This window comes from Sinocyclocheilus grahami, unplaced genomic scaffold, assembly GCF_001515645.1.
Source record: "Sinocyclocheilus grahami isolate Dianchi unplaced genomic scaffold, SAMN03320097.WGS_v1.1 scaffold887.1, whole genome shotgun sequence".
Classification (NCBI taxonomy): domain Eukaryota; kingdom Metazoa; phylum Chordata; class Actinopteri; order Cypriniformes; family Cyprinidae; genus Sinocyclocheilus; species Sinocyclocheilus grahami.
The window spans coordinates 511,034-535,969 of record NW_015506066.1 but is presented as its reverse complement, the minus strand read 5'-3'; the positions used below and the strand labels follow the sequence as shown (position 1 = coordinate 535,969).

General features: G+C 35.8%; 1 protein-coding gene across 1 annotated transcript in view; it reads left to right on the top strand.

Annotated features, from left to right (window-relative positions):
* LOC107563701 (plectin-like) overlaps positions 1–24,936 on the top strand; it is a 100,408-nt gene that overhangs the window by 58,947 nt on the left and 16,525 nt on the right. Inside the window, exons 5-27 of the mRNA XM_016248650.1 lie at positions 8,622–8,683; positions 10,688–10,702; positions 12,176–12,265; positions 12,853–12,893; positions 13,040–13,076; positions 13,441–13,533; positions 15,524–15,690; positions 17,607–17,722; positions 18,680–18,786; positions 18,884–19,003; positions 19,201–19,296; positions 19,428–19,555; positions 20,357–20,450; positions 20,569–20,723; positions 21,228–21,564; positions 21,960–22,037; positions 22,196–22,357; positions 22,460–22,564; positions 22,916–23,011; positions 23,159–23,284; positions 23,484–23,636; positions 23,960–24,114; positions 24,348–24,474. Of these exons, the coding sequence (XP_016104136.1) occupies positions 8,622–8,683; positions 10,688–10,702; positions 12,176–12,265; positions 12,853–12,893; positions 13,040–13,076; positions 13,441–13,533; positions 15,524–15,690; positions 17,607–17,722; positions 18,680–18,786; positions 18,884–19,003; positions 19,201–19,296; positions 19,428–19,555; positions 20,357–20,450; positions 20,569–20,723; positions 21,228–21,564; positions 21,960–22,037; positions 22,196–22,357; positions 22,460–22,564; positions 22,916–23,011; positions 23,159–23,284; positions 23,484–23,636; positions 23,960–24,114; positions 24,348–24,474 (2,660 nt within the window). The remainder of the gene's footprint in view (positions 1–8,621; positions 8,684–10,687; positions 10,703–12,175; positions 12,266–12,852; positions 12,894–13,039; positions 13,077–13,440; positions 13,534–15,523; positions 15,691–17,606; positions 17,723–18,679; positions 18,787–18,883; positions 19,004–19,200; positions 19,297–19,427; positions 19,556–20,356; positions 20,451–20,568; positions 20,724–21,227; positions 21,565–21,959; positions 22,038–22,195; positions 22,358–22,459; positions 22,565–22,915; positions 23,012–23,158; positions 23,285–23,483; positions 23,637–23,959; positions 24,115–24,347; positions 24,475–24,936) is intronic.

Below are 24,936 nucleotides of genomic sequence, written 5' to 3'. Positions count from 1 at the left end.
TCTTAATCAGTAACAGCGGCTAATAGCTCATAAGGGGGGAATCACGTTTCAATGGCAGTCCGGGAGAAGGGTCTGTCCCGCGGCTCGAGCAGCAGAGTGAGCGCAGCTTCAAACACATTGCGATGGGTTGGGCTAGTTATTGAGGTAAAGCTTTCGCTGCTGTCCCAGTGAGACGCCCATTCGTTTTTCAGTCCCAAAACAAATGAATCCTAACGTGTGAGGCTGATACAGAGTTTGGGGAACTACACTCAACCGCAGAGGGAGCGCAATAGTTTTTCCTCGGCAAACATCATGGCTGGCGCTGGTGACATGTCCGCGGCTGCTGCGCCGTGTCTCGCTATATTCAGCCTGGATGTGATTTACGGACGCGGGAACTACATTCACGAGATGAGCTGCGGTGAAGTCGGACCGCATTTATACAGCCGGATGTGCTGCGCAGGTAGGTGCTGATGCGCGGAGGCACCGATTTTTGCTGTGTGTGATTCAGGCGAATAGGAGGAGTTCGATTCAGGGGGCGATAACTCTGTGAGCTCGCGCGTCTTATTTAGTTAAGGGGGGAGGGAGAGGGGTGTTGTAGAGTTAACCTGTTTTGTGCCAATTGTATAAACATTCATATGTCCCGTCATGTGTGTCTTTAAAGTTGATCTATTCATAGTTTGATGATATTCATTGTGAAAACAGTGTCAGGGTAGGCTAGTTGATATAACATTCAGTGTTGGGGTAATGAGTTACGTAATCGGATTACTTTTTTCTAGTAACTAGTAAAGTAACGCATTACTTTTTAATTTACAAGAAAATATCTGAGGTACTTTTTCAAATAAGTAACGCCAGTTACTTTTTTTTCCATTTATTGATTGAAAGCTCTCCTGTCGCCTTGTTGCGAGAAATCGTTGGATTAAGAAATTGGAGTAAGATGTTACTTTAGTTCTAGAATAAATGTGAACATGCATTAATTCATCTCACTCACAAAAAAAAAATCTGATTTAGTTTACCTCAAAATTAATAAAAACAGTTAAAAGCAACTCAGAATAGGACTCAAAGCTGCAATAATTAAATATGTTAAATAATACAAATATCCTTTATGTATTTAATCCAATTTTATTAACCAATGTGCTGCTGACCTTCAGTGATCCAATTCAACCATACTAATAAGCAAAAATTACACAAGATAAACTAACATTTCTTCTTCATTTTTTTTTATTGCTGAAGAGTGTTGAACTTTCTCCTTCGGTGTTCTACTGTACAGACGTGAATTTGCATTTCCTTCAGCCTGAGGCTTTTGGTGTGAAAGGGCTTTTACATTTGCCAAAAATATAACTTTTTATATTAAAAGCAAACAAGCAAGCCCAGCCCAGATTTAAAAAGTAACGCAAAAGTAACGTAACGCATTACTTTCAATAAAAAAGTAACTAAGTAACGTAATTAGTTACTTTTTTAGGAAGTAACGCAATATTGTAATGCATTACTTTTAAAAGTAACTTTCCCCAACACTGATAACATTTAATAACAGGAGTGTCCTGCAGTTTAAAACATTTACATAACTTTAAACGTTCCTTCTAACATTTCCTTTTATAATTATTAATAGTATCATTGTGTCTCCGAATATATGGCCTATTGAGTATTACAGCGGCATCACACAAGCAATAGTGTTTCATATGTGCGCGTTCTGCAATCACTGCACTCCAGAGCCACTCCATTTTTTCACTTTTCGCCCATTTGGAGCGAGACGAAACAACTATTTTAAATAGTAGTAGTAATATAGCCTACTAGTATGTCACTCTGAGCTCAGCCAATCAGAGGACCAGAACTAACTAACATGTTTATTTATTTAAAGAACATGAAAGATATGCTTGAAAATATTTGTTTTATATTTAATTATTTTAATCATTAATTAATACATTAATGCTAAAAATGTAATTTACTGTATTTTTTCCCCATTTACTAACTATCCATAGGTTGAATTCAAGTCAATTTGTCCCTTTTCGCCAAATAGGTGTAGTTGAAAAAAGGATATTGTAGATATAGGTCTATGTTTATATATAATTGTTATTTGATGAAATAGTTTCCGCTTTCTTCCTTACAACGCTTATCTGATATTTTAATTAGATAAAATGTGTGTGTATATAATTGACTTGTATTATGCTGTATAAATGAAGATAAGATAATATCAGTGTTGGGGGTAACGCATTACAAGTAACGCGAGTTACGTAATCAGATTACTTTTTTCAAGTAACTAGTAAAGTAACGCATTACTTTTTAATTTACAAGAGAATATCTGAATTTCTTTTTCAAGTAAAATTTTTTTTTTTTTTTTTTTTTTACAATTTATTGATTGACGGCTCTCCTGTCCCCATGTTGAGAGAAATCAGATGTTACTGTAGTTCTAAAAATAAATATGAATATGCATTAATTCATCTCACTCACACAAAAAAAAAATTCAGTATTGCTCAAAATTAATAAAAATAATGCAACTCAGAATGATGCAAACCTGCAATAATTAAATGTTAACCAACACAAATATCCTTTATGTATTTAATCCCATTCTATTAACCAATGTCTTTGCTTCTGACCTTCGATGATCCAGTTTAACCATACTAATAAGCAAAAATTACTCTAGTCTTTTTTTATTGCTGAAGTGTGTTGAAATTTCTTCTTCTGCATTCTACTGTACGGACGTAAATCTGCTTTCCCTTCAGCCTGAAGCTTTTTAAATACAAACAAGCAAGCCCTGTCCAGATTTAAAAAGTAACGCGAAAGTAACGTAACGCATTACTTTCCATAAAAAGTGACCAAGTAATGTAATTAGTTATTTTTTTATGGAGTAACGCAATATTGTAATGCATTACTTTTAAAAGTAACTTTCCCCAACACTGGATAATATATAATATTAATACACACACGCACATCTACATATGTTTATATACATAATTTAAATAATTAAACATTATAAATACAAATTACGACTTGTTTATGTCTTTATATAATACACACAAGTATATAGAGCTGTTTCACTAACTATAAACATATGTGCGTATTGTTAGAGGAAAAATTGCATCTCAGCATCTCCTCCCTTTGGAAAAGTGCGCCTCACTGGACCAAAACCGCACTGACTCTAAAAACATTGGCGGGTGTTTTCTAACTCACAGCTTCTGTATGTTTGGGTCTGTTGCCTCAGTAACTAGTCAGCTTTCATTTTCCACAGAAACTAAGTGACTGCCTGAAAACGTTTAGACATGGCTGCCAGCTGTGAGGAGCATCAGTGTACAAACATATATGCTCAGAAATGATTTATGAATGTGATAAAGCGGTTTCATTCTTTTTGCTCTATCCAACTGGAATGGTGACCACAAGAGGGAGACATTTAGTTAGGCTTCACAAACCTTTTTCATAATGTATTTATTTTCATGCTGTTCCAGTAACCAAAGCAATGCCATTTTTATTTGTATTTTTCCTCACCCTTCTCTAAAGTCTGTCCCAAAAATTATTTTGGGGAAAAAAATTCACAAGTATCCTGTTTCCATCTAAAACCTAAATAGTTGTATAGTTTTCCAGACTCTATTTCTACATCATAAATCAGGGTCTTTCACCTGAATGCTCGAGTGAATGTGAGTATATGAGGGAAGGCGGAACAGATCATCTTTTGCTGGTGTTTCGGCCTTGTTTCAGAATTATCTAGTACATGTTCTCACAAGTCTGACTGGCTGTTGGAGGAGTGGTCGTTGGTGTGAACCTGTCTTAAGAGCTATTGTAAGTCATTGTAAGGAGCAGCGGTGTTATGTGCCTGATGTAGGATGAATTACTGCCTGAACGTATGTTCATAGTAGGTGTGTGCAGTGCAGGAATGTGTGATTGACAGTTTGGGGCTACGGAAGAATTCAGAGCTCCCTCTGCCCCATCAGTCACATCACATCTCTGCATGCTTTTTCAGCTAAACTAATTGCTTTTGAACTGTTATGAATTGTATTTTAGAGAAAGTTTTTTAACAAAGAAGACCTGTAGATGCACAAAAAAGAACTAACAAATCAATCCCATTTGAATATATATATGATATATATATATAATTTTATAAAATGTATGTAATTATAAATGTAATTAGCAATATTACTAATACCATCATTTTTGTTTGTATTATTAATTGAATTAAAATTACATTTTATTTAAGCTTTTTATTTACATGTTGCAGATCGGGATTTTATCTGGTGCATAATGGTAATAGGTTATGGCCAATGAAAAACTTCCACTTGCACACAACAAAATTAAGTTGTGATCAAATATTCAAGCAGATTACCACATTTTAATTAATTGAAAAAGTATATATATTTTTCCCCGTTTATTAGAGTTATATTTACTCAGAGATCTTCTTTAGGATAGAAATGAATGAATAGCTTAAGTAATCATTGTACTGTTTGCCCTAAGGACACTTCAGAGAAAGTCAAATTTCAATGTCTGCAGAATCTGGCACCATTTGTAAAACCATCAAAATGTTGCACTCTGTGCCCTTTTCCTCTTTACATCTTCACAGCACACACATAAGCTGAAGGATTTGCCTTGTGTGATTGGTGTGTTTGTATGAAGGATTAAATGGGTATCTGGGCCCGTATGTGTAAAACTTCTCAGAAATGCTCTTAAGAATAGTCTTAAGCTTTGTCTTAAGTGTCAAAAAATTCTTAGTAAAAAGTGGACTTTTCTAAGAGTAGGAGACTTTTATAAAGACGCTAAATGCAACTTTCAGTAAAGTCTAAGACTGATTCTTAAGTGTTGACTGAGGTGACACTTAAGTGTTGCAAACTAAGGACTACAATGATGTCAACACAAAATGGCTGACTTCGACCTCTGAATCAGCCAATAGTGAGTCTGCTCATGTAAAGTCACAGCAGCACAACACCAATCATTTAATGTAACTACACTACTTTCAATTGAAAGCAGTTGGCAACACTGGTCAGTGTTTTTTTTGTCCTTTGTATTTTAATGGTTTAAGTGAAGTGTGGGGTCATAAAAAAAATCAAAACATCACTTTTGGCCACTGTTGTGTTTGGTGGGGTTAGTGCCACAATATGTGAGAACCTGCTTACTGTGTTATCACCGGTGCATTGCTGCATTTTTCCAATTTTCCAGCCAAAAAAAATGTATTACTACTTTCATTTCTGCTGTTAGAGCATTGACTTGTTGAGTGGAAGAGGTTATTAAATTTTTTATTTTTTACTTTATCAGTTACAAAAAAAAATACTTTTTGATCTTTACAATTAAGTTTGTATCATTTTATCAACTCCATATTATCATGTAAGTAATAAATAATTAAATTAATTAAATTACTTAAATAATTTAGGAGCTGAGACCTCTTTTAACACTTAGGAACCTTTATGAATCACTCTTATTCTTAAATCTAGGAATAAGAGTAAAATTACGTCATTCTTAGAATTTTGACACACTTAAGACTAAACTTTTACTTTGAGCGGCTTTATACATACGGCCCCTGGTCTGTGTTTTGTTATAGTGTTCTTAGTACTTAACTTATGATGCCTGAAGTCAAATACATTTGGTACCTGTTCATACATGTTTCTTACTTTCTTACTCCTGAGATATTGTCTGACTTACGTAAGGACTAAGGAATTAATCAGAGGACAAATTCCTTTCAAATGGCTCTAAAATACTTTTATTAAAAAAGGTTAAAAGGTCAAAAGGTTTCCTGAATGTTTAGTAGTTATCTAATGTATAAAGGCCATGTAAGGCAAGGTCAAATATTTTACGGTTTTACGTTTAAGTAATTGTATTATAAATATGTATCTTGCATTTTATTGATCTCTAACTACATTTTCATATGTTAATTACACTGATACAATTCTAATTCTCACAAACCTTAAATATACAGTAATAATTTTTGGTTTGTTTCAAGTGGAACACAAGAAAAATGATGACAACTTGAGATTCAGTTCAGTGAGTCAGATGTCAGTTTAGTAAAAACCTCAGACAGACAGTGAGTTCATTCATCAACCTATATCTGACACACCCACTTCAGGTCTTGCAGCCTCCACTAATGAGCTGATGAGTTGAATCAGGTGTGATAGATGAGGGAGACATACAAAATGTGCAGGGCTGGGGGTACTCCAGGACAGGTTTGAGAACCACTGACTTAAAGAGACCAACAGATGCTCAATCTTGTCGTTTCATGTCTCCACATGCTTCTGAATTCTGTGTTATCAAAATGATAAGTGTGCTTATGCGTTTCATGCTGTTTGCTATGTAAAACTGCAATATAAGATTACCCAGTTTTTAGCTGACTAGATACATGTTTGTTGTTTCGTAAAGGACTTCGTACAGTGAGTCACTATCCTTTCACAGGAATTGGTTTTCGTGACGAGGTTTAAGAAACAGGAAGTGATGTGATGATGCCAGCTGGCGTGGCTGGCATGGCAACTGAAAGACATAACAACAACATGCATCCAGTTCCCTGCAGTTGTTATGTTACAGCTAGCTCTCCTGCATCTTATCTCAATGTTTTGATGAAATGGTGATGAAAACGGAACTTTGCAGGCCTTATCAAAAGTTTGAGATTTGTTATGCTTGCTGGTCATCAAAAATCTCATCAGCCTTAGTGGTTCATCTTGTGATGAGGAGCTGATGTGCTTCCTGCGTTCTTCTCCAAGTGTCCTTTAACTACAGCTCCACTTGAATTCTCGTGTATTCTCTTTCATGCTAGCTCAAGTGAGTCATCATCACAAAGTCAGAACGGGACCTGAAAGTGGCATTTATACTAAATGACTTCTATTTGTCATGAAGCATTTTACAAGATCATTGTGAAACCCACTAGGTTCAGGTGGTGGTACTTCTGGAACACTCTTTAGCACGCCTTTAAGCGAGTTTCCACATAAATGTTTGATGACATTGATGATGGTAATTCAAGATGAAGGTAAATGTGGAACATTCGAAAGCTTCTAAACAAATTGAGGATCAAATCCAACAGTAAACCCTGTTGAAAAAACCAGCATATGCTGGTTAGGTATGTTTTGACGCTGGGATGCTGGTTTAAGCTGGTCCTTTGCTGGTTTATGCTGGTCCTTTGCCAGCACATGACCATGCTGATTGCTATGTAAAACTGCAATATAAGATTACCCAGTTTTTAGCTGACTATATGCTGGTTATACCTAACCAGCATATGTTGGTTTTTTTAAAAGAGTCAGTCATGTTTTTAGTTTTTTTTCCAGAAGATCGTCTTTCTTTTTTTGTCAGTATGGAATCTCTGGTTTAGTCACTAAGACGTGCAAATAACTGAACTCAAGTGAAGAAAATGGATGCACAAAAAAACGGAAAAACTTTCAAATTAAGTCAGTTAACTACAGTGAAAAAGCAAAAGTCAACCAGTCAGTTCACCAGTGGAATGTTTTCTAAGTGCTCAGATGAGCAGATATAGACCGCTAATTTACACTGTGGTATCTCTAAGATATGCCCTGGTCCTTTGCCAGCACATGACCATGCTGATTGCTATGTAAAACTGCAATATAAGATTACCCAGTTTTTAGCTGACTATATGCTGGTTATACCTAACCAGCATATGTTGGTTTTTTTAAAAGAGTCAGTCATGTTTTTAGTTTTTTTTCCAGAAGATCGTCTTTCTTTTTTTGTCAGTATGGAATCTCTGGTTTAGTCACTAAGACGTGCAAATAACTGAACTCAAGTGAAGAAAATGGATGCACAAAAAAAACTGAAAAACTTTCAAATTAAGTCAGTTAACTACAGTGAAAAAGCAAAAGTCAACCAGTCAGTTCACCAGTGGAATGTTTTCTAAGTGCTCAGATGAGCAGATATAGACCGCTAATTTACACTGTGGTATCTCTAAGATATGCACAGCATGTTAATAATATGGGCCCACCCAATCACTGTGCAAAATTGTGGGTCATGATAAATACCATTGAGAAGACTATTTTTAATTTTAAAATTGAATTCTGCTTCATAACATACACAGTTGATTAAAAGCTTGGGGTTGGTACGATATTTTTAATGCATTTGAAGGGCTTACCAAGGCTGCCTTTAATAAAAAAAAATTAATAAAAAATACAGTAATATTGTAAAATATTATTCATATTTAAAAGAACTGCTTTTTATACTAATATATTTTATAATATATTTATTCCTGTGATGCAGAGCTGAATTTTCAGCAGTCATTACTCCAGTCTTCAGAGTCACATGATCCTTCAGAAATAATTATAATATGCTGATTTGCTGCTAAATAAACATTTCTTATTATTGTCAATGTTGAAAGCAGCTGAAAATGTCATATTTTTGATAAAAACATGATTTAAATTTTTTTTTTTAAGTCTATTTAAAGCAACCTTGGTGAATAAAAGTATAAAAGCATTAGTAAAAAAAAAAAGATCACATGCAAATATTTTGATCACAAGCAAATATGATGAAAAACGTATGCTAATTCCTCTAAGCCTTTGCTTCTCTAAAGCCTTTAGAAAAGTGCACTATAAAAACCACATAGAGCGCTATTATCTAAGAAGATAACTATAGGTCTGTTCAGAAGTTTCCATTAGTATGTTGTATAGCGTTCACTGGTTTCCAGTGTGTCTCTCAGATTTGACTTAATTTAACTAAAAATTGTGTCTTTTTGCGTTCTACAGATGAACGGGATCGAGTACAGAAAAAGACCTTCACAAAATGGGTGAACAAGCATCTGATGAAGGTATTATCATTCACACAGATAGAAAATTGCAAAGTCATGTTCATGTTCTCAAAGTCAATTCAAATTATACAGCAGCTTGTAATCACATGGTCACATAGAGTCAAGTATTTCAGTTTTGCACTTCACCGATGGCCACATTGTCAATCCATTATCTCAAGGACTTGTTTTGTAGATGACTGGTGCAGTAACTACAAATGTCTGTGGTGACAGCCGCTTGATTGGAAACTCTTAGCACATACTAAAACTGCACAGAGAACATAGTTATTTGTCTGTCATTATAACAGTGTATGACGCTTTAAGTGCAAGTGTGAAAATAATAGGAGTGTGTTTGAGAGAGAATGGGAAGAACAGACATTAGTTCTGCAGGATATACAGTACAGTGTTTGTTAACCTGTATGTGAAAACATATGGCGAGTGTGTGTAACTGCTACTGCTGTGGAGATCATAATAGCTGAATAATCATCCTGTTCACACCCAGTACACTGCATTGCTGAAAGGTGCTGTTTATTTATTTATGAGTATGTGAGGATGAGTCATCAACATCTGGTCTCATTTTATGAAACCGGTTGTTTTCTTGGTAACGCTTGGATTTCATCCAACAGTCTGGCCCACAGGCACCCCTTTTCACGAACAATTGCGCCAGTTTGAGAAGAATGTGTTTCAAAATGTGGTACGAAATTCCACCCCAAAGTCTACAATATAAAGATGTAAAAAATGTAAAACAACAGTTTTACCCTCCAAAAAATAAAGCAAGCAACAAAGGTGATGCTGCCGTTTACTCTGCTGTGGCAAATCCTGAGATGTTATGCTAAACTCAGTCTTAAACTATTTCAAACAGCATTTTCAAAATCTTTTATAATTATTTTACATTCAGCTTTTATGACCTCATTCATTGAAAGATAACTGAAACAGTATTTGTATTTTTACTATTAAATTTGTTTAATTCGCACTGCAGGACTGCAGTGAAGTCAAGGCAAAGGTGTGAATAGATATAATATTGAATATAAAATCCTGATGTTCTCCTTGGCTGCTTTTATGTTATTCAACCTAAAGCAAAATGAAAAGAAAAATAGTACAAGAATATGTAACTTATCAAGGATAAGTATTTCACTCTTGCACTTGTACAAATGTCTTTTTAGAACCTAAAGGATCTTTAAATTTACCTTTATTTTTATTAGACTATGTCTTTTAAAAATGTTTTAAAAAGTTTTATTATTAAAGTAAATGGAATTAATTAATTAATACGACATTATGACATATAGTTATTTATCAAAGTGTTTTTTTTTTAAATAAGCAGAGCTTTTCCTTTCCTTTTAACTTTAGTTTTTGGATTGTGTTAGACTGATTTTCATTCCTCAAAGGAGGCGTAGGGTTTATTCAGTGGCCTGCAGTTCAGATCCAGTGACTGGTTGTTTGTGTGCTGTAAGGAAATCCTTCTCATCTGGATGCAGCCATTTGGGATGGAAACCTGGACGCCAGCAAAGTCTTACTGTCTCTCATATCAAACTGGGCACAGAGAGGAGCAGCCTTAAAGATTAAAAAAGATTTATTAAGAATGAGTTGCCAAAATGAAGGTTTCAGCAGATGTGTTAGTGATGTTTCTTTGCTATTTTAGATGTAATAGATTTGAATTAAATACAAAAAACAGTTTCAAATTGATTTCAAATCACATATGTGCCGTGCTCTGTCATATTTGATTTGTTGCTTCATGTTTGAATATTAAAACTGAACAAGTATATTTATGACAGTTTCTGTCACCAGTAGACTTGTTTATACATGTAAAGGCCTATTCAAAGATTTGATGCAATGAATGAAATATTTAAATGATATATTCACACCATCATACAAACACTGTATGTGTCATCTGTGTTCATTTCACTGTTATATCTCTGTGTCTCTCACTGTCTTTCCGTCATACCGTTCTCATTGTATTTCTCATCTGTCCCAACCTTTCTCTTTTTAATCTCTCAATGTTCCATCCTTTGCTCCATCTTTCTCTGTCAGCACTGGAAGGCAGAGGTAGGTGGTGTCTGTGATCACACCTTTGCAGAGTGACTTTGTTATTACCTGCATGGGTTTCACATGCACCGTAGCTTCCTACATCTGCACATACACCCTCTCCTGCCTTCCTTGCATGAAATGCAGTTTTCTAAGTTTCTAACACTTAAGATGTGTTAACACTTGTGTTTTCTGTCTCCTTTAGTACTTTCTGTGTTTACTGCTTTAGCCCCCAGATATGATCCTTTGTCAACAATGACCCTATGATCCTTTGTGGCCCACAAACCAATGTATGGTTTTAATTGCATAGAACCAACTAACTTCACTTTTTTAGTAATTATTAAAATCCCATGGTGGTTTTTAATAAATCTGTGATGTTAATTCTCATGTTTTAAACTGCTCTGTGAATGGAAAGCTCTGTGTTAACAGGTTTTATTTTATTTTTTATTTTTTTGGTGAGGAAAGTCATTTCAAATGACCTTTGCCCATATTTTCCACAGCATCATTATATTTGTGGTTTGTATGACCTGATTGTAGTTTTAATGCTTACAAAACAGATTTTTAGGGTTTTAGAACCTTTTGTTTTATATGGAATCTCTGGTTTAGTCACTAAAACCTGTAAATATCTGAACTCAAGTGAAGAAAATAGATGCACAACAAACGAATAACTGAAAAATTCAGATGGGCATTATCCCAAAAACAAAAAACTACAACACAAGTCTTTAACTAGGTAAATTAAATATGGACATAAATTATTTTAAATACACTACCATTCAAAAGTTTAAAAAGTTTCTTATGCTCACCAAGGCTGCATTTAATTGATCACAAATACAGTAAGAAACAGTAATATTGTGAAATATTATTACAATTGTAAAAAACTGTTTTCCATTTTCTGTGATGGCAAATCTGTTTTAACAGCCATTACTCCAGTCATCAGTGTCATCATTCTAATATGCTGATTTGGGGCTCAAGAAATGTTTCTTCTTATTATTAATGTTAAAAACAGTTGTGCTGCTTAATGTTTTCATGGAACCGTGATACATTTTTTTCAGGATTTTTTGATGAATATAAAGTTCAAAAGAACAGCTTTTATTTGAAATAGAAATATGTTGTAACATTATAAATGTCTTTACTGTAATTTTTGATCAATTTAATTGCTGTATAAAATAATTTATTTTTCAAAAAGACAAAATCTTACTGACCCCAAACTTATGAATTGTAGTGTATTATGTATTCATCCTTAATGTATAGTAAAAATAAATAAAATCGTGTCATGTAATGCAAAAGACATAAAGCTAGTCATTGCCTTTGACAACAGTCAATTACATACTTTGCGATCATTATGTAAAACTATTTGCCCACTTGATGCCACAATCAACCCATTATAATCAATTATTGCGAAGAACTGTGGTATTAAATAGCATGATATTGTGTTGAACATGTAGTCTTCCACAGTTTTCATAATTTGTAATGATGATTTCCTGTTTTATTCAGGCCCAGCGACACATCACAGACCTGTACGAGGATCTCAGAGATGGACACAACCTCATCTCGCTGCTGGAGGTGCTGTCTGGAGAGACACTGGTAAGTTCATGCTAATATGGGATCCGATTTTCCACCCACAACCCTGTTCTAAACCTACTTCCAAACATCAATAAGAAATTCTGCTTTTGCAAGGCTAAGTCTCACTACCTGAATCTGCTCCCTTAACTTAATCCCCTCCTCTTCCTGTGTCTTCTTTTGCTTTATAGACCTTGTAGTTTACGTTTGAGTAAAGTTCCCCTTGCAATCTGCATGTGATTGGATAGTTCTACAGTTTAACACCCTCGAAGTCGTGTCCCTCAGATTTGTTTTGCATGCGTCAGTGGTTGACATGTGGCATTCAGATCTGTATGAGCAGTGGACGTAACCACACATACAGAAATGTGTCGGTAAGGAACGAATGTCACATCTCCCCGTCCTTATGAGCACTTCTACTGTGACTGTCTCTTTTGCATTGCGTCTCACTCCTTTAACACATTAACAATCTGACATTTTCTGCCTCAGTTTCAACTCTGCACCGGTTTGACCCCCTTGACCATTCCTTTTTCAACTTCCTGTTTGCTCACCTCTGCCCTGACCTTGACCCCTTTGCCTTTGCCTCTTCTCTTGCGATGCTTTTGCTGTGGTAGCCGAGGGAGCGAGACGTTGTCAGGAATTCGCGGTTGGTGAGTTGGGTCTGAAAATTTCCGGCTCGCCTCCCCGGAAAGGGGCGTGGCATGTGTCACTGCCAGGGGAAATGTGTTGTGCATGATGTCACTTCCTTTGTCATATCGCTTGTTCACAGTGCTGTCCTCCCCCCATGTTCACGAAAATATTCGTACAGATCGCACTGGACTTCCTCAAACATAGACAGGTACAGTGAACCGAACACCTCATGAGCCATAATTTTATTTATTTATTTATTTTTTGGTTTTACTATTCAGGATTAGGGATATAATACAAAAGAAATCTAAACATATAAAAAAAATAGAAACATTTTAATAAAAATATTAAAAGCAATTTTTATTAAAAATATTAACTACTATTATTGCATTATAGATCATGAGGTAATGTTTAGAAAAGTCATACTTTTTGCTTGTTTGTTTGTCTGTTTTATATTTCCTTTCCATTTACCTCCTGCAGTACTTTTACAGACCCACAGGGGTCTATGGACTCCTGTCTGAAAACTCTGGTCTGATAAGATTTCACTGGTTAACACAGATCTCATTGTTTGACAGGTGAAACTGGTAAACATAAGAAATGACGACATTGCGGATGGAAATCCAAAACTGACCCTTGGGCTAATATGGACCATAATCCTTCACTTCCAGGTCTGGCGCAGCACTGGTTGTGCTCTACTTGCTCTGAGCAGACACATTCTAATTAGTTCTTTATATGCTCCCTTTGGTTTTGCTTCACAGATTTTCATTTCCCTTTTCACTGTTTCTACATGCTTTAGTCTCTCAATTTGCTGTTATTGTTGCTGTAACAACACAGACATCTGTGCAGACTTGTGACAGGGTTTAATGTATCATCTGGCAACAGTGATTTAGAGAACATTTTTCATAATTTTACCAAATCTAAATCTCAGCCCACCCACAAAACAACACACCCTCAGAACAGAACTAGTATTTGGCATATTTTCACACATGACCTCATGTTAATTTTTGCACAAACTTGATTTTCATTCATAAGAAAAAACAGTTTTGTACCTGTTAGAGATGGGTGGTTTCTATGCCAATGCACTCTATTGTCTTTGGACTGCTGCACAATGTTTTGTCTCACGAGGAGACTGGAGCACATTTTTGTACTTTTTTTCTGGGAAATAAAACCCGAAGCGTGCGTCTTTGATGTCACAGTAGGCCTGTGGGGGATTATGGGCTGGGACGGTGTACATTTCGGTTGGTGACTCACATCTTCCCTTAAGGAAGTGGAAGCAGGCACGCTGGCATGGTGGTTTGGTGACTCATGAGACCAATCATGCTGTTTTTGGTTGTGGGAATGCATCTTAATTGTTTTCTTTTCCTTCATTTAAAAAAAAAAAGTGCTTATCTTGGCACAAAAGATTTACACAAAATTTGTCATTTTACAAAAGCTTGCTGTACAGAACTTTAGGGCGACTTGAAAAGGTCACATTTTTGTTATTTTCAACAAAACAGATATAATAAACTTATAATCAAACAAATAGTTATGAATTCCTATAGATTAAAGATTATAATACAATGAAAATATACTAGAATTGGTCACAGCAATGCAGAATTAGCTTAAATTATGCACTCTGTAGAAGTTGTTGCGTTTGGCACCAGATGTCAATTTGTAGTTATTGCCAAATTTGTATTTCCCATTAAATATTTTTTTTAAATCTTTATTCTTACAATAACTTAGAGACATAGTAAGGAATTCTGCATTGAAAAGGACCTTAACTGCTCTTGTAAAGCTATGCTGCAAGGATGGAGGACGTGTTTCCATGTATGAGTCACTGTGTACATCCTTAATGTAAGGATTCTGAGGTTTAGATCATCCAGACTTCCCTACAAAATACTCATAATAAGAGGAAACTTGATTTTAGCCATTGAGTGGTTATTACCCAAAGGGGAATCCTGACGATGAGTCACCAGAGGAACAAACGCATGCAAAATCACTAAAATGAATGACTAAAATTTGAACAAGCCTCTTATTATCAACGAATCTTATGATCACTGCTAACCACAATGTTTGTCCACAGTATCTTGGCAACAGTGAGGGTATTTTAGGTATACTTTCTTTCTTTTTTTTTAATGAAACTTAAATTATGAAATGCTATATAATTTTCCCTGAGCATTATAGGATAGTGTTTCATTATTGGAAAACTATACATTTTAAACTGAGTATACAAACTATGCATTTTACTGAACAGAGTGCAAACTTTGTACTCTTTGTCTTTGTGTATATGTTTGTAAAAGAACCATTCAAAGCATGTGGCACTATCAGCAGAATACTAATACTAATACATAATTTGTTTATTGAAACCATATTTACATTGATTCCATTTAATTTTTTATGCTTTATTTTATTTTACTATGACACTAGTAGTTGTATTTTTTTTAAGTATGTCTATTATTAGTCTGTTATTTCTTTATATAATAATACCTAATTTGCTTTCTTGAACCCATAACCATGATAACGATACCTTGTCATTTTTATATGGTGTATCTATAGTTTTACTGTAATCCCCATGGTTAAACTGTGATTACATGAACTAGGGTAAATTTGAATAAATGCTTGTTCAGACTCTGATTCTACATTTTCTGACTGTTTCACTGTCTTTCTTGGCTCCATCAGATCTCCGATATCCAGGTGAATGGTCAGTCAGATGATATGACCGCCAAGGAGAAGCTGCTCTTGTGGTCTCAACGGATGGTGGAGGGCTACCATGGCCTGCGGTGTGATAACTTCACCACCAGCTGGAGAGATGGCAAGCTCTTCAACGCCATCATCCATAAACACAAGTAAAAACTTCTTGTAAATAGGGAAAAAGGGTTGTTGGAACACAATCAATGGGTGCTCATGTAAAAGAGCCGGATTGATTTTTTTTTTGTTTATTTAGTAATCTTGGCATCTGAGAAGTGAGAAATAGTTGACGCACCCTTGTATCTCCAGGCTGTTTATGAAGTTCATCTCCAGACTTGCTGGCTGTATTTGCAGTGTCAGTCAGAGATCCCTTCTGCCCCTTGACGGGTCTATAATTTTTGTACTAAATCCTGGCTTTTAACAAGTGATGTTTGACAGGAAGCAAGATCTGTCATGCAATACTTAAAGGTAGGCTGACCTGTTTGAACCTTCAAGAGCACAATTTGTTGTCATACATGGGACTCAAGAAACTGTCATGCAATAACCTTAGAACCGCTGACCCATTACAGACTTCATACAAATACCTCTCAACCACAACAAATTCACTTGGGTTGACATCAGATTTTGCAGGATTAAGTTAAAGTATGCTCGAATTGGCACTTATGAAAAAAGTTTGAAACCTGAAGCCTGTAATGAGGGCGTGTTGAATCTGAAAGGATCCCCAGAGGGTGTGTTTTTATCATTCAGCATGTAGCTGCATAGCTCAGGTTCACCCTACGCTATCAGACACAGATGACTCTTGAGATTTGAGCAAATAGGAAGCAGTTTGTCTTCCCTCTTGCTTGCAAATTGGTGAACAGATTAGTATGTGAAAGCCATTGCAACAGTAGCGGTAACAGAGGACCTAGTCGAAGCGTGACAAGTTGGAGGCCGGTTTCTCTGAGGACTGAGACTGGAACTTGCTTCTCATTGGACAAGAATACCTGTCTGCACCCTCTGTAAATGCGCACGTCTCAAAGAATGGGAATTTGATTCATTCAATCCAACAAAATGTTCGGTCTCAAGAGGAAGTTACGCTCAAGGAAGAGTCGCAGTACCTTGTCCAGCCATGGATCTGTCAGTGAACTGGAGGACCGGGTGGTCATGCTATGTGAAGATGTGCCATCAGAGACTTCATTCGATTCAGGCCAGGGGTCCATCAGCCCTGGTGCCTGCTCTAGTGGTGGATCCCAGAGTGGAGATCTTGAACATGGCATGGAGCAAAGGCTCTCCACCCTAAGTAGAGATGGGTTTTCTTACAGAAAGGTGTTCATCTCACATGCCGAGGTTCCCTGGGACCAACCGTGCTACCTGCTCACACCAACAGTCAATGAGTCGTATGAATGCTTTGTTGTTTCGTTAAAAACATTATTGAAAAAGCAAGCAAAGCAATTTTGCCTTTTGTAATTTCACTGACTATTAGTTGATTGATTTAGTAATTTTTAGTTGCTATTTGCCATAAAATGTAGTTTTACTGAACTTTCAGGTCTTCATGTAGTTAACAGGCTGCTTGTGTGTGCATGAAGTGTTTTACTGTACTTGTTTTGCAATGATTACTGTTGAGTGAGTACTTAGTTACATAAGACAGGCTTAAATCCTGTGAAGAGGTATCCATCTTGCCTTCACCTGCCCAGATACTGGCACAGATGTTTACATAGCCTCCAGGTTTGGCCTAGCAGTGAGCAGTTAAATATAAGATCTGCAAGTGTCCGTCCAAATGAGATCTTAGGGAAATATCGATTTGAAAGGTTCCTATCATGTGACTTTTTGTTTGCTACATGGAAATGATTTCTTTAAACAAAGCAGATAATTAAATGCAAAATAATTAACCAAATGAGCAGTATCTGATAAAAATTAAATTACAAACTGGCAGAATATCATTGATGCATGGTGTATTATTAAGTTATCAATGCATTGAAATTGATTTTTTTTTTAATTTGTTTGTTACTGATTCTTCCATTGTTCCTTTCTAGAGTTATATTTCTGTCAATCTCCACCTCTAACTGCGTTCTGTGTCTCCTGTCTTTTGTTGTAGGCCAAATGTGATTGACATGAATAAGGTGTACAGACAGACCAACCTGGAGAATCTGGAGCAGGCCTTCAGCGTAGCAGAGAGAGACATGGGCGTCACACGCCTGCTGGATCCTGAAGGTAAAGTAAGGCAGAACACCCCTCTGGATTTTCCTTCAAGGAATTTCCTTTCATTCTTCTTTCATTTATAAATAGTAGATATTTGGGGTCCTAGTAGATTAAAGGGCTTGTAAATTATTTTTTGCCTGTGTAACAGGTTTCTAATAGGTTTCTAATAGTTTTCTAATAGTGATTTTATTTGTATGATGCTGAGTAATGTACACTACTGTTCAAAAGTTAGGGGTTAGTAAAATTTGTACTTAGATTTTTTTTAAATAATGTAGTTCAAGGAATTTCCTTTCATTCTTCTTTCATTTATAAATAGTAGATCTTTGGGGTCCTAGTAGATTAAGGGGCTTGTAAATTATTTTTATGCCTGTGTAACAGGTTTCTAATAGTTTTCTAATAGTTTTCTAATAGTGATTTTATTTTTATGATGCTGAGTAATGTACACTACTGTTCAAAAGTTAGGGGTTAGTAAAATTTGTACTTAGATTTTTTTTAAATAATGTAATGCTTTTTAATCAGTAAGGATGCATTCAGTTGATCAAAAGTGACAGTTAAGACACTTATAATGTTACAAAAGATTTATTTTTAAATATATGCTGTTCTTTTTAACTTTCTATTCATCGAAGAATCCTGAAAAAATTATTTCCACAAAAATATTAAGCAGCACAAATGCTTTTGACATTGGTAAAAGAAATCGGCATACTAGAATGATTTGATGTGACACTGAAGACTGGAGTGATGGCTGCTTAAAATTCAGCTTTGCATCACAGGAATAAATTACATTTTAAAATGTGTTCAAGTAGAAAAGTAGTTATTCTAAGTTGTACTAATATTTCACAATATTATTGTATTACTGTATTTTTGATCAAATAAGAATAGGCTTCAAAAACATTGAGACTTTCAAAAACATTGAAAAACTCATACCTACCTTTGTACATACTGATAATAGTTTGTTTTTCCTTTCTGCAGATGTAGACGTGCCACACCCAGACGAGAAGTCCATCATCACGTATGTGTCCTCTTTGTATGATGTCATGCCAAGAGTTCCTGACGTTCGTGATGGAGTCAAGGCCAATGTGGGTGTTTTGAAACTATAAGTACTTATTATACAGGTATCATGGAACATTGAGATGGTCAGTATTCATTGAAATGAATTTTGAATGACGTGTACAGGAGTTGGAGTTGCGCTGGCAGGAATATTACGAGCTGGTGACCATGTTACTCCAGTGGATCAGACATTACATTATTGTGTTTGAGGAACGCAAGTTCCCCTCCAGCTATGAGGAAATTGAGGTTAGTCCCACGATCCATGGTTTAATGATCATGCATATTTACATATGTAATTATGATATGGTACAGTAATTTACTTTTATTGTTTACCAGCTAGAAGTATAATGTCATTATTTTGTGGCCACATATGCAAGTGTTTGTAGTACAACAGAAAAAAAAAGAAAGTGATATGACCATTTCTCTTCCTTATTTTATTGTAGGTTCTCTGGCGTCAGTTTCTGAAGTTCAAAGAGACTGAACTACCAGCCAAGGAAACTGACAAAAATCGCTCCAAGCTCATTTACAGGTCTTTCGAGGTAAATAAAATTTGCCACACTAGTAATTGCCTTTTAAACAAGCATGTAGTACAATCCTGTTGGGCTTTTGAGTTTTCTTAACATGGTTTTACCAAGATTTGACTTAATGCATGGGGTTTGTTTGGCACCAGGGTGCTGTACAGGAGGGTCAAATCAAGGTTCCCCCCAGCTACCACCCCATCGATGTGGAGAAGGAGTGGGGCCGCTTGCACGTGGCCATTTTGGAACGAGAGAAACGGTTGCGCTCAGAGTTTGAACGGTGAGAAATCTGTGGATTAACTGCTTATTTGTGGCATTCCTTATGAATTAATTGTTTGCATAATGACTCATTTAAATAATCTGAACTATTTACAGGGGGATTATGCAATAATAATAACAACAATACCATGGGTCAAACAGTATTGAGCTAATGAAGTAAAATGTATGATGCCGTTGTGCTCAGATTTGACTAATGTTCACTAATGTGAAATGTGCTAATGTATTCATTTCAGCTTTTAATATAATTTTATATTTTATTTGAATTATTATTCCCCTCGGTTTTCTGATTCAAATGCATTAACCTTACATTACAACTTCTAGTTGTTCCGATGAATTTTTCATGCAAAATAAATACATTACTTTTGTTATTAAATAGCATTTCGCACAAGCAAACAGGGCGTCACTTTCAAAAATATTTGTCACAAGACAGCCTTGCTACTGCTCTGCAGACTTTTTATGAGCCTGATCAGTTACAGAAGCACTTCTTAACATCAATAGCCGATTCTGTGTGCCTCTGCTCTGGGGAAAAAAAATCTCTCTATACTGGGATTCAGCATTATTAGGATTACTAGTCATGGTTTTTATGAATGACAGCCATGGTCTGGAGTACCTGCTCCGTGAGAGGAGGGTGTGAGTGATTTGTCTGACTTTTTTCTAGTGGATTGAATGTTAAATGGCTGTAAAGTCTTAATATTGTCTAGTTTAGTTTAGCCTTTGTCCAGTCATTATATTCTTAATATTCCATGGCTGTTTTGCTTGTAGTGAGTTATGCAGAGTATTTGTGTGTCTGTTTCATGTACAGGCTGGAGCGTTTGCAGAGAATAGTCAGTAAGGTGCAAATGGAGTCAGGTTTGTGCGAGGAACAGCTCAACCAGGTGGAAACACTGTTACAGACGGTGAGATATAAGTTTTATTATTTTTATTCCATTTCATTGCTTTATTTGAATCCAAAGACTTTAAAGAAGAAAAACCTGTAGCAAAAAGCATTATAATAATCCTTTGCTTTTATTGCAGGACATACGTTTGCTGAGTGCGGGAAAGCCTATCCAGCATGCATCTGATATAGAGACAGATCTGAACAAGGCTGAAAACATGATCCGATACCTTTTCAATGATGTCCAATTACTTAAAGATGGGCGCCATCTACAGGCAGAACAGATGTACAGGCGGTCAGTATAATATTTTCCTGTCATACCATTAAGAAATTAGGCAACAACTATACTGTATATTGTATATGCTTTACCATTTATTTAATCATTCATATGTAACTTTTTAAAATGAGGACAACTTGAATTGTTCCTTTCACCTGGGAAATGTTTAAATTTTTAAAGAAAGCTAAACCTTTCCAGATTTAAATAAATAAATGCATAATAATAATAATTTCTTGCCTTGATTTTTAATACAGAATCTTCTGAAAAGCTGCTTATTACTTATTAAATAGCAATTAAAAATGTAAAAAAAAAAACAATAAATAACATCTAAGAAAGCTGCTTTGCAGAAAATATTATGCTAAAGTTACAATTAAGAATATATAAATATATGTACTATGTAAAATAAATATCAATAAAATATGTATTAAACAACAATTAATCTAATGATATCTATAATAAATGATTTCTCATCACAGCATCTTTGTAATAGCATCAGTAACTGTCCTCTCTTTGTTCTCTCAGGGTGTACCGTCTCCATGAGCGTCTGGTTAACCTGCGCAGTGAGTTCAATCTGCGTCTGAAGTCAGGCGTGACGGTATCACAGATACCCATGACCCAGATCTCCCATGTCCAGACATTACAGCAGTCTCCCCAGCGCGTAAGACCTGAGCTTGACGAAGTCACTCTCAAGTACATTCAGGACCTCTTGTCTTGGGTGGAGGAGAACCAGAGACGCATTGATGGGGCAGAGTGGGCCGAAGACCTGCCCTCTGTGGAGTCTCAGCTCGGTAGCCATCGTGGCCTTCATCAGTCCATTGAGGAGTTCAAATCCAAGATTGACCGTGCACGGTCTGATGAGGTAATTTAATGCGTAAAAATGTGAAATTTGACACCTTTGTAGTAGATATTGTGTTCCCTGAACTTTTTACAGGCTTTACAGGTTTTACTGTCTCTTTAAGATTTGTATATATAAATCACCTCACTTCTGATTGGCTAACTCTTTTGCATGTGAACTGAGTAACATTAGCATTGAGTGAGGATATTTATATATCATTTAAAATAAATTATATATTTCGTATCAAACTGGATATTCAAGTACAAATAATACTAATCTCAATAAATCATACATGCTTTTTAAACAGTGTTAATAATTAAATATTAACTTACACTTTATATACGAGTTAAGAATGTCTGAACTGAACTTTATATGGAAAACCAACATCATAAAAGCAACATAATTTTTTCTCCTCTCAGAATCAGTTGACTTCAGTCAGTAAGGAAGCCTATCGTGAATACTTGGGCAAACTGGACCTTCAGTACGCCAAACTGCTGGTATGCTCTTAAATTTAAAACTAAAACACACTGATCCCTTTGTTGAATCTTAATTATGGATCTTAAAATGTCTTCATAGCAATTTCATAATTTACACAACCTTATGAAATAGAATTTGCCAATTTATTGGTTGGCTCGTTTTCATTGTTCCATCTCAGAATGCGTCCAAGTCACGGCTGCGTCGTTTAGATCAGCTCCACGCTTTTGTTGTAGCTGCCACAAAAGAGCTGATGTGGCTGAATGAGAAAGAAGAGGAGGAAGTGAACTACGACTGGAGCGACCGAAACTCCAACATGACCGCCAAGAAAGATACCTATTCTGTAAGACCACCAACACATCTGAACATGATTCGACCTGCACTAAAATTGCTCCTTTTTAATGTTATGATGTAATTTTAATTGCATTTGACAATAATCTTGTAGGGTTTGATGCGAGATCTTGAACAGAGAGAGAAGAGAGTGAACAACGTCCAGGTGACCGGAGACAAACTGCTGAAAGAGGGCCATCCTGCCAGGAAAACTGTGGAGGTACAACATTTGACATTTAATCATTTATTATTTGTTTCTCCAAAGCAAAATACTATAGTAAATGAGTCTTTGATTTATGTGAGTCATGTAATTATAGAGCTGACAAAAAAGCCAAATAATGTGAGTAATAAAAGAAAATTGACCTTATTTCTGCAGAACCTTTAATATTTTCATCTATTTTAGCTTGTAAAGTTTCTGTGTTTTAAATTTTTTAAAGTTCTGAAACTTTATTTTTTCCAGGCTTCCAATTCTATTTTCAATCCCAGATTTTCGGTGTGGTCTCAGACCTTTTGACTTCATTGAATATTTTAGCAGAACTTCTGTCTTTTAATGTAATCTGTTCCTCTGTAGGCTTTCTCTGCAGCTCTTCAGACTCAGTGGAGCTGGATCCTTCAGCTGTGCTGCTGCATTGAGACTCATCTGAAAGAAAACACATCTTACTTCCAGGTACATACATTAATAAAACGTAATGCTTGTATAGATTCTGGTTGACAGTTGAGAGCCCATGGAGACAGGCAAACAGATCTTCAGCTCGATCAAAATTGGCTTCAGCTGAATTATTTTGATATCCTAACCAATTTTTCTGTTCTACAGTTCTTCTCAGATGTTAAAGAGGCTGGAGAGAGGATGAAGAAGATGGAGGACATGATGAAGAAGAAATATGTGTGTGACCGCTCTATCACTGTCACACGCCTAGAGGATCTGCTACAGGATGCAATGGTGGGTGTTAATATGACTGGGATTTTTCAAATCAGTAAACACCAAAATGTATTTAGGGCTGGGTGATTATGTATTTGACCATTCAGATTATGTCATTAGATTAGAGATCCTTCCTTGAGATCCTTTGAATCTCTTAATTCAATTCTTGAAATGAAATGCTTATGCAGTATATATACAAAGTTGTCTCTCTGGCCTTCAGGAAGAAAAAGAACAGCTAAACGAATTCAAGACACACCTGGAGGGTCTCAACCGGAGAGCCAAGACCATTATCCAGCTGAAGCCGAGGAACACAGCTTACCCTGTCAAAGGCAAATTACCCATTCAGGCTGTCTGTGACTTCAAACAAATGGAGGTAAACACTCTGTCGCTTGTTTTCTTGTGTACATTGGTAATAAAAGAAGCTGAATTAATCCTGGGGGTACAATTGAGGACACGCCAAAAAAATTTTATTTGCCTTGCTATATCACAGTCCCTCATTTAAAAAATAATATATAAAACACACATGTGATTTCCATATTAAATTACAATTAAGCAATGAATAGCTTGTTATTACAGAGGCTAAGCAATCAGCTCACCCAATAACCTGTCTTGCTATTAGTCTCTGCACTTATCAAATACAAAATGTAATCCATATTAATCACTACAGAATTAACATCCTTCATCCTTTTGACCCAGATCACAGTACACAAAGGAGACGAGTGTGTCCTGGTGAACAACTCCCAACCGTACAAGTGGAAAGTGCAAAACTCCAGTGGAAATGAGGCCACAGTACCGTCCATCTGTTTTATCATCCCTCCCACCAACAAAGAGGCCGTGGACGTCAGTTCTGGGTAACACAGTACAGCCTGATACAAGTGCACAAGTCTAGTCTCATTTGACCTCCCTTTCTTCAGTTGGCAGCACATTCAAATTCCACATACTCCTTTTTATCTCTTTTACTTTTTTCCCTTTGACTTTTGACTCGAGATGTGTGGTTTTGCTGTGATTCATGTCAGCAAATGTTGCAGTATAAACTGAATCCTTCTGATCACCACCTTATCTTTAATTCTGTTTTGAACCTTAGGTTAGATACGAGTCTGCAGAGGCTGATGGTCCTTTGGCAAAAGCTGCATGTAGATATGAAGAGTCTGCTGTCCTGGCAATACCTCATGCGAGATATCCTGCTTATCAACTCCTGGAATTTAATCATGGTAACTAACACACACACCCCTTTTTTTGGGTATTCAGAGACTTTCAAAGTCTTAGTACAAAATACTAGAACTCACATGCACCAATATATATTTTTAAAAAAATGATGGAAATGATTACAATAAATAGCCAATACAAAATTCCATGCCTAAAATCATTCTTTAAAAAAAATCAATTGAAAATTTAGGCATCACAATATTATAATGTCGTTATTAATTTTCATAATATTTCACAATGTTTCTGTTTTTCCTATATTTTGATCAAATAAATGCAGCCTTGGTGAACATAAGAGACTTCTTTCAAAAACATAAAACAATCTTACTGACTCCAAACTTTTAAACAGTAGTTCATTTGAGCATGCACAACTAAATATTCAGTACTGGCCAATATATATTTTGATTGCTATCATAAGTAAAATATCTAATATTGGCCTATCATTTCTATGATATCGATCTATCATACAT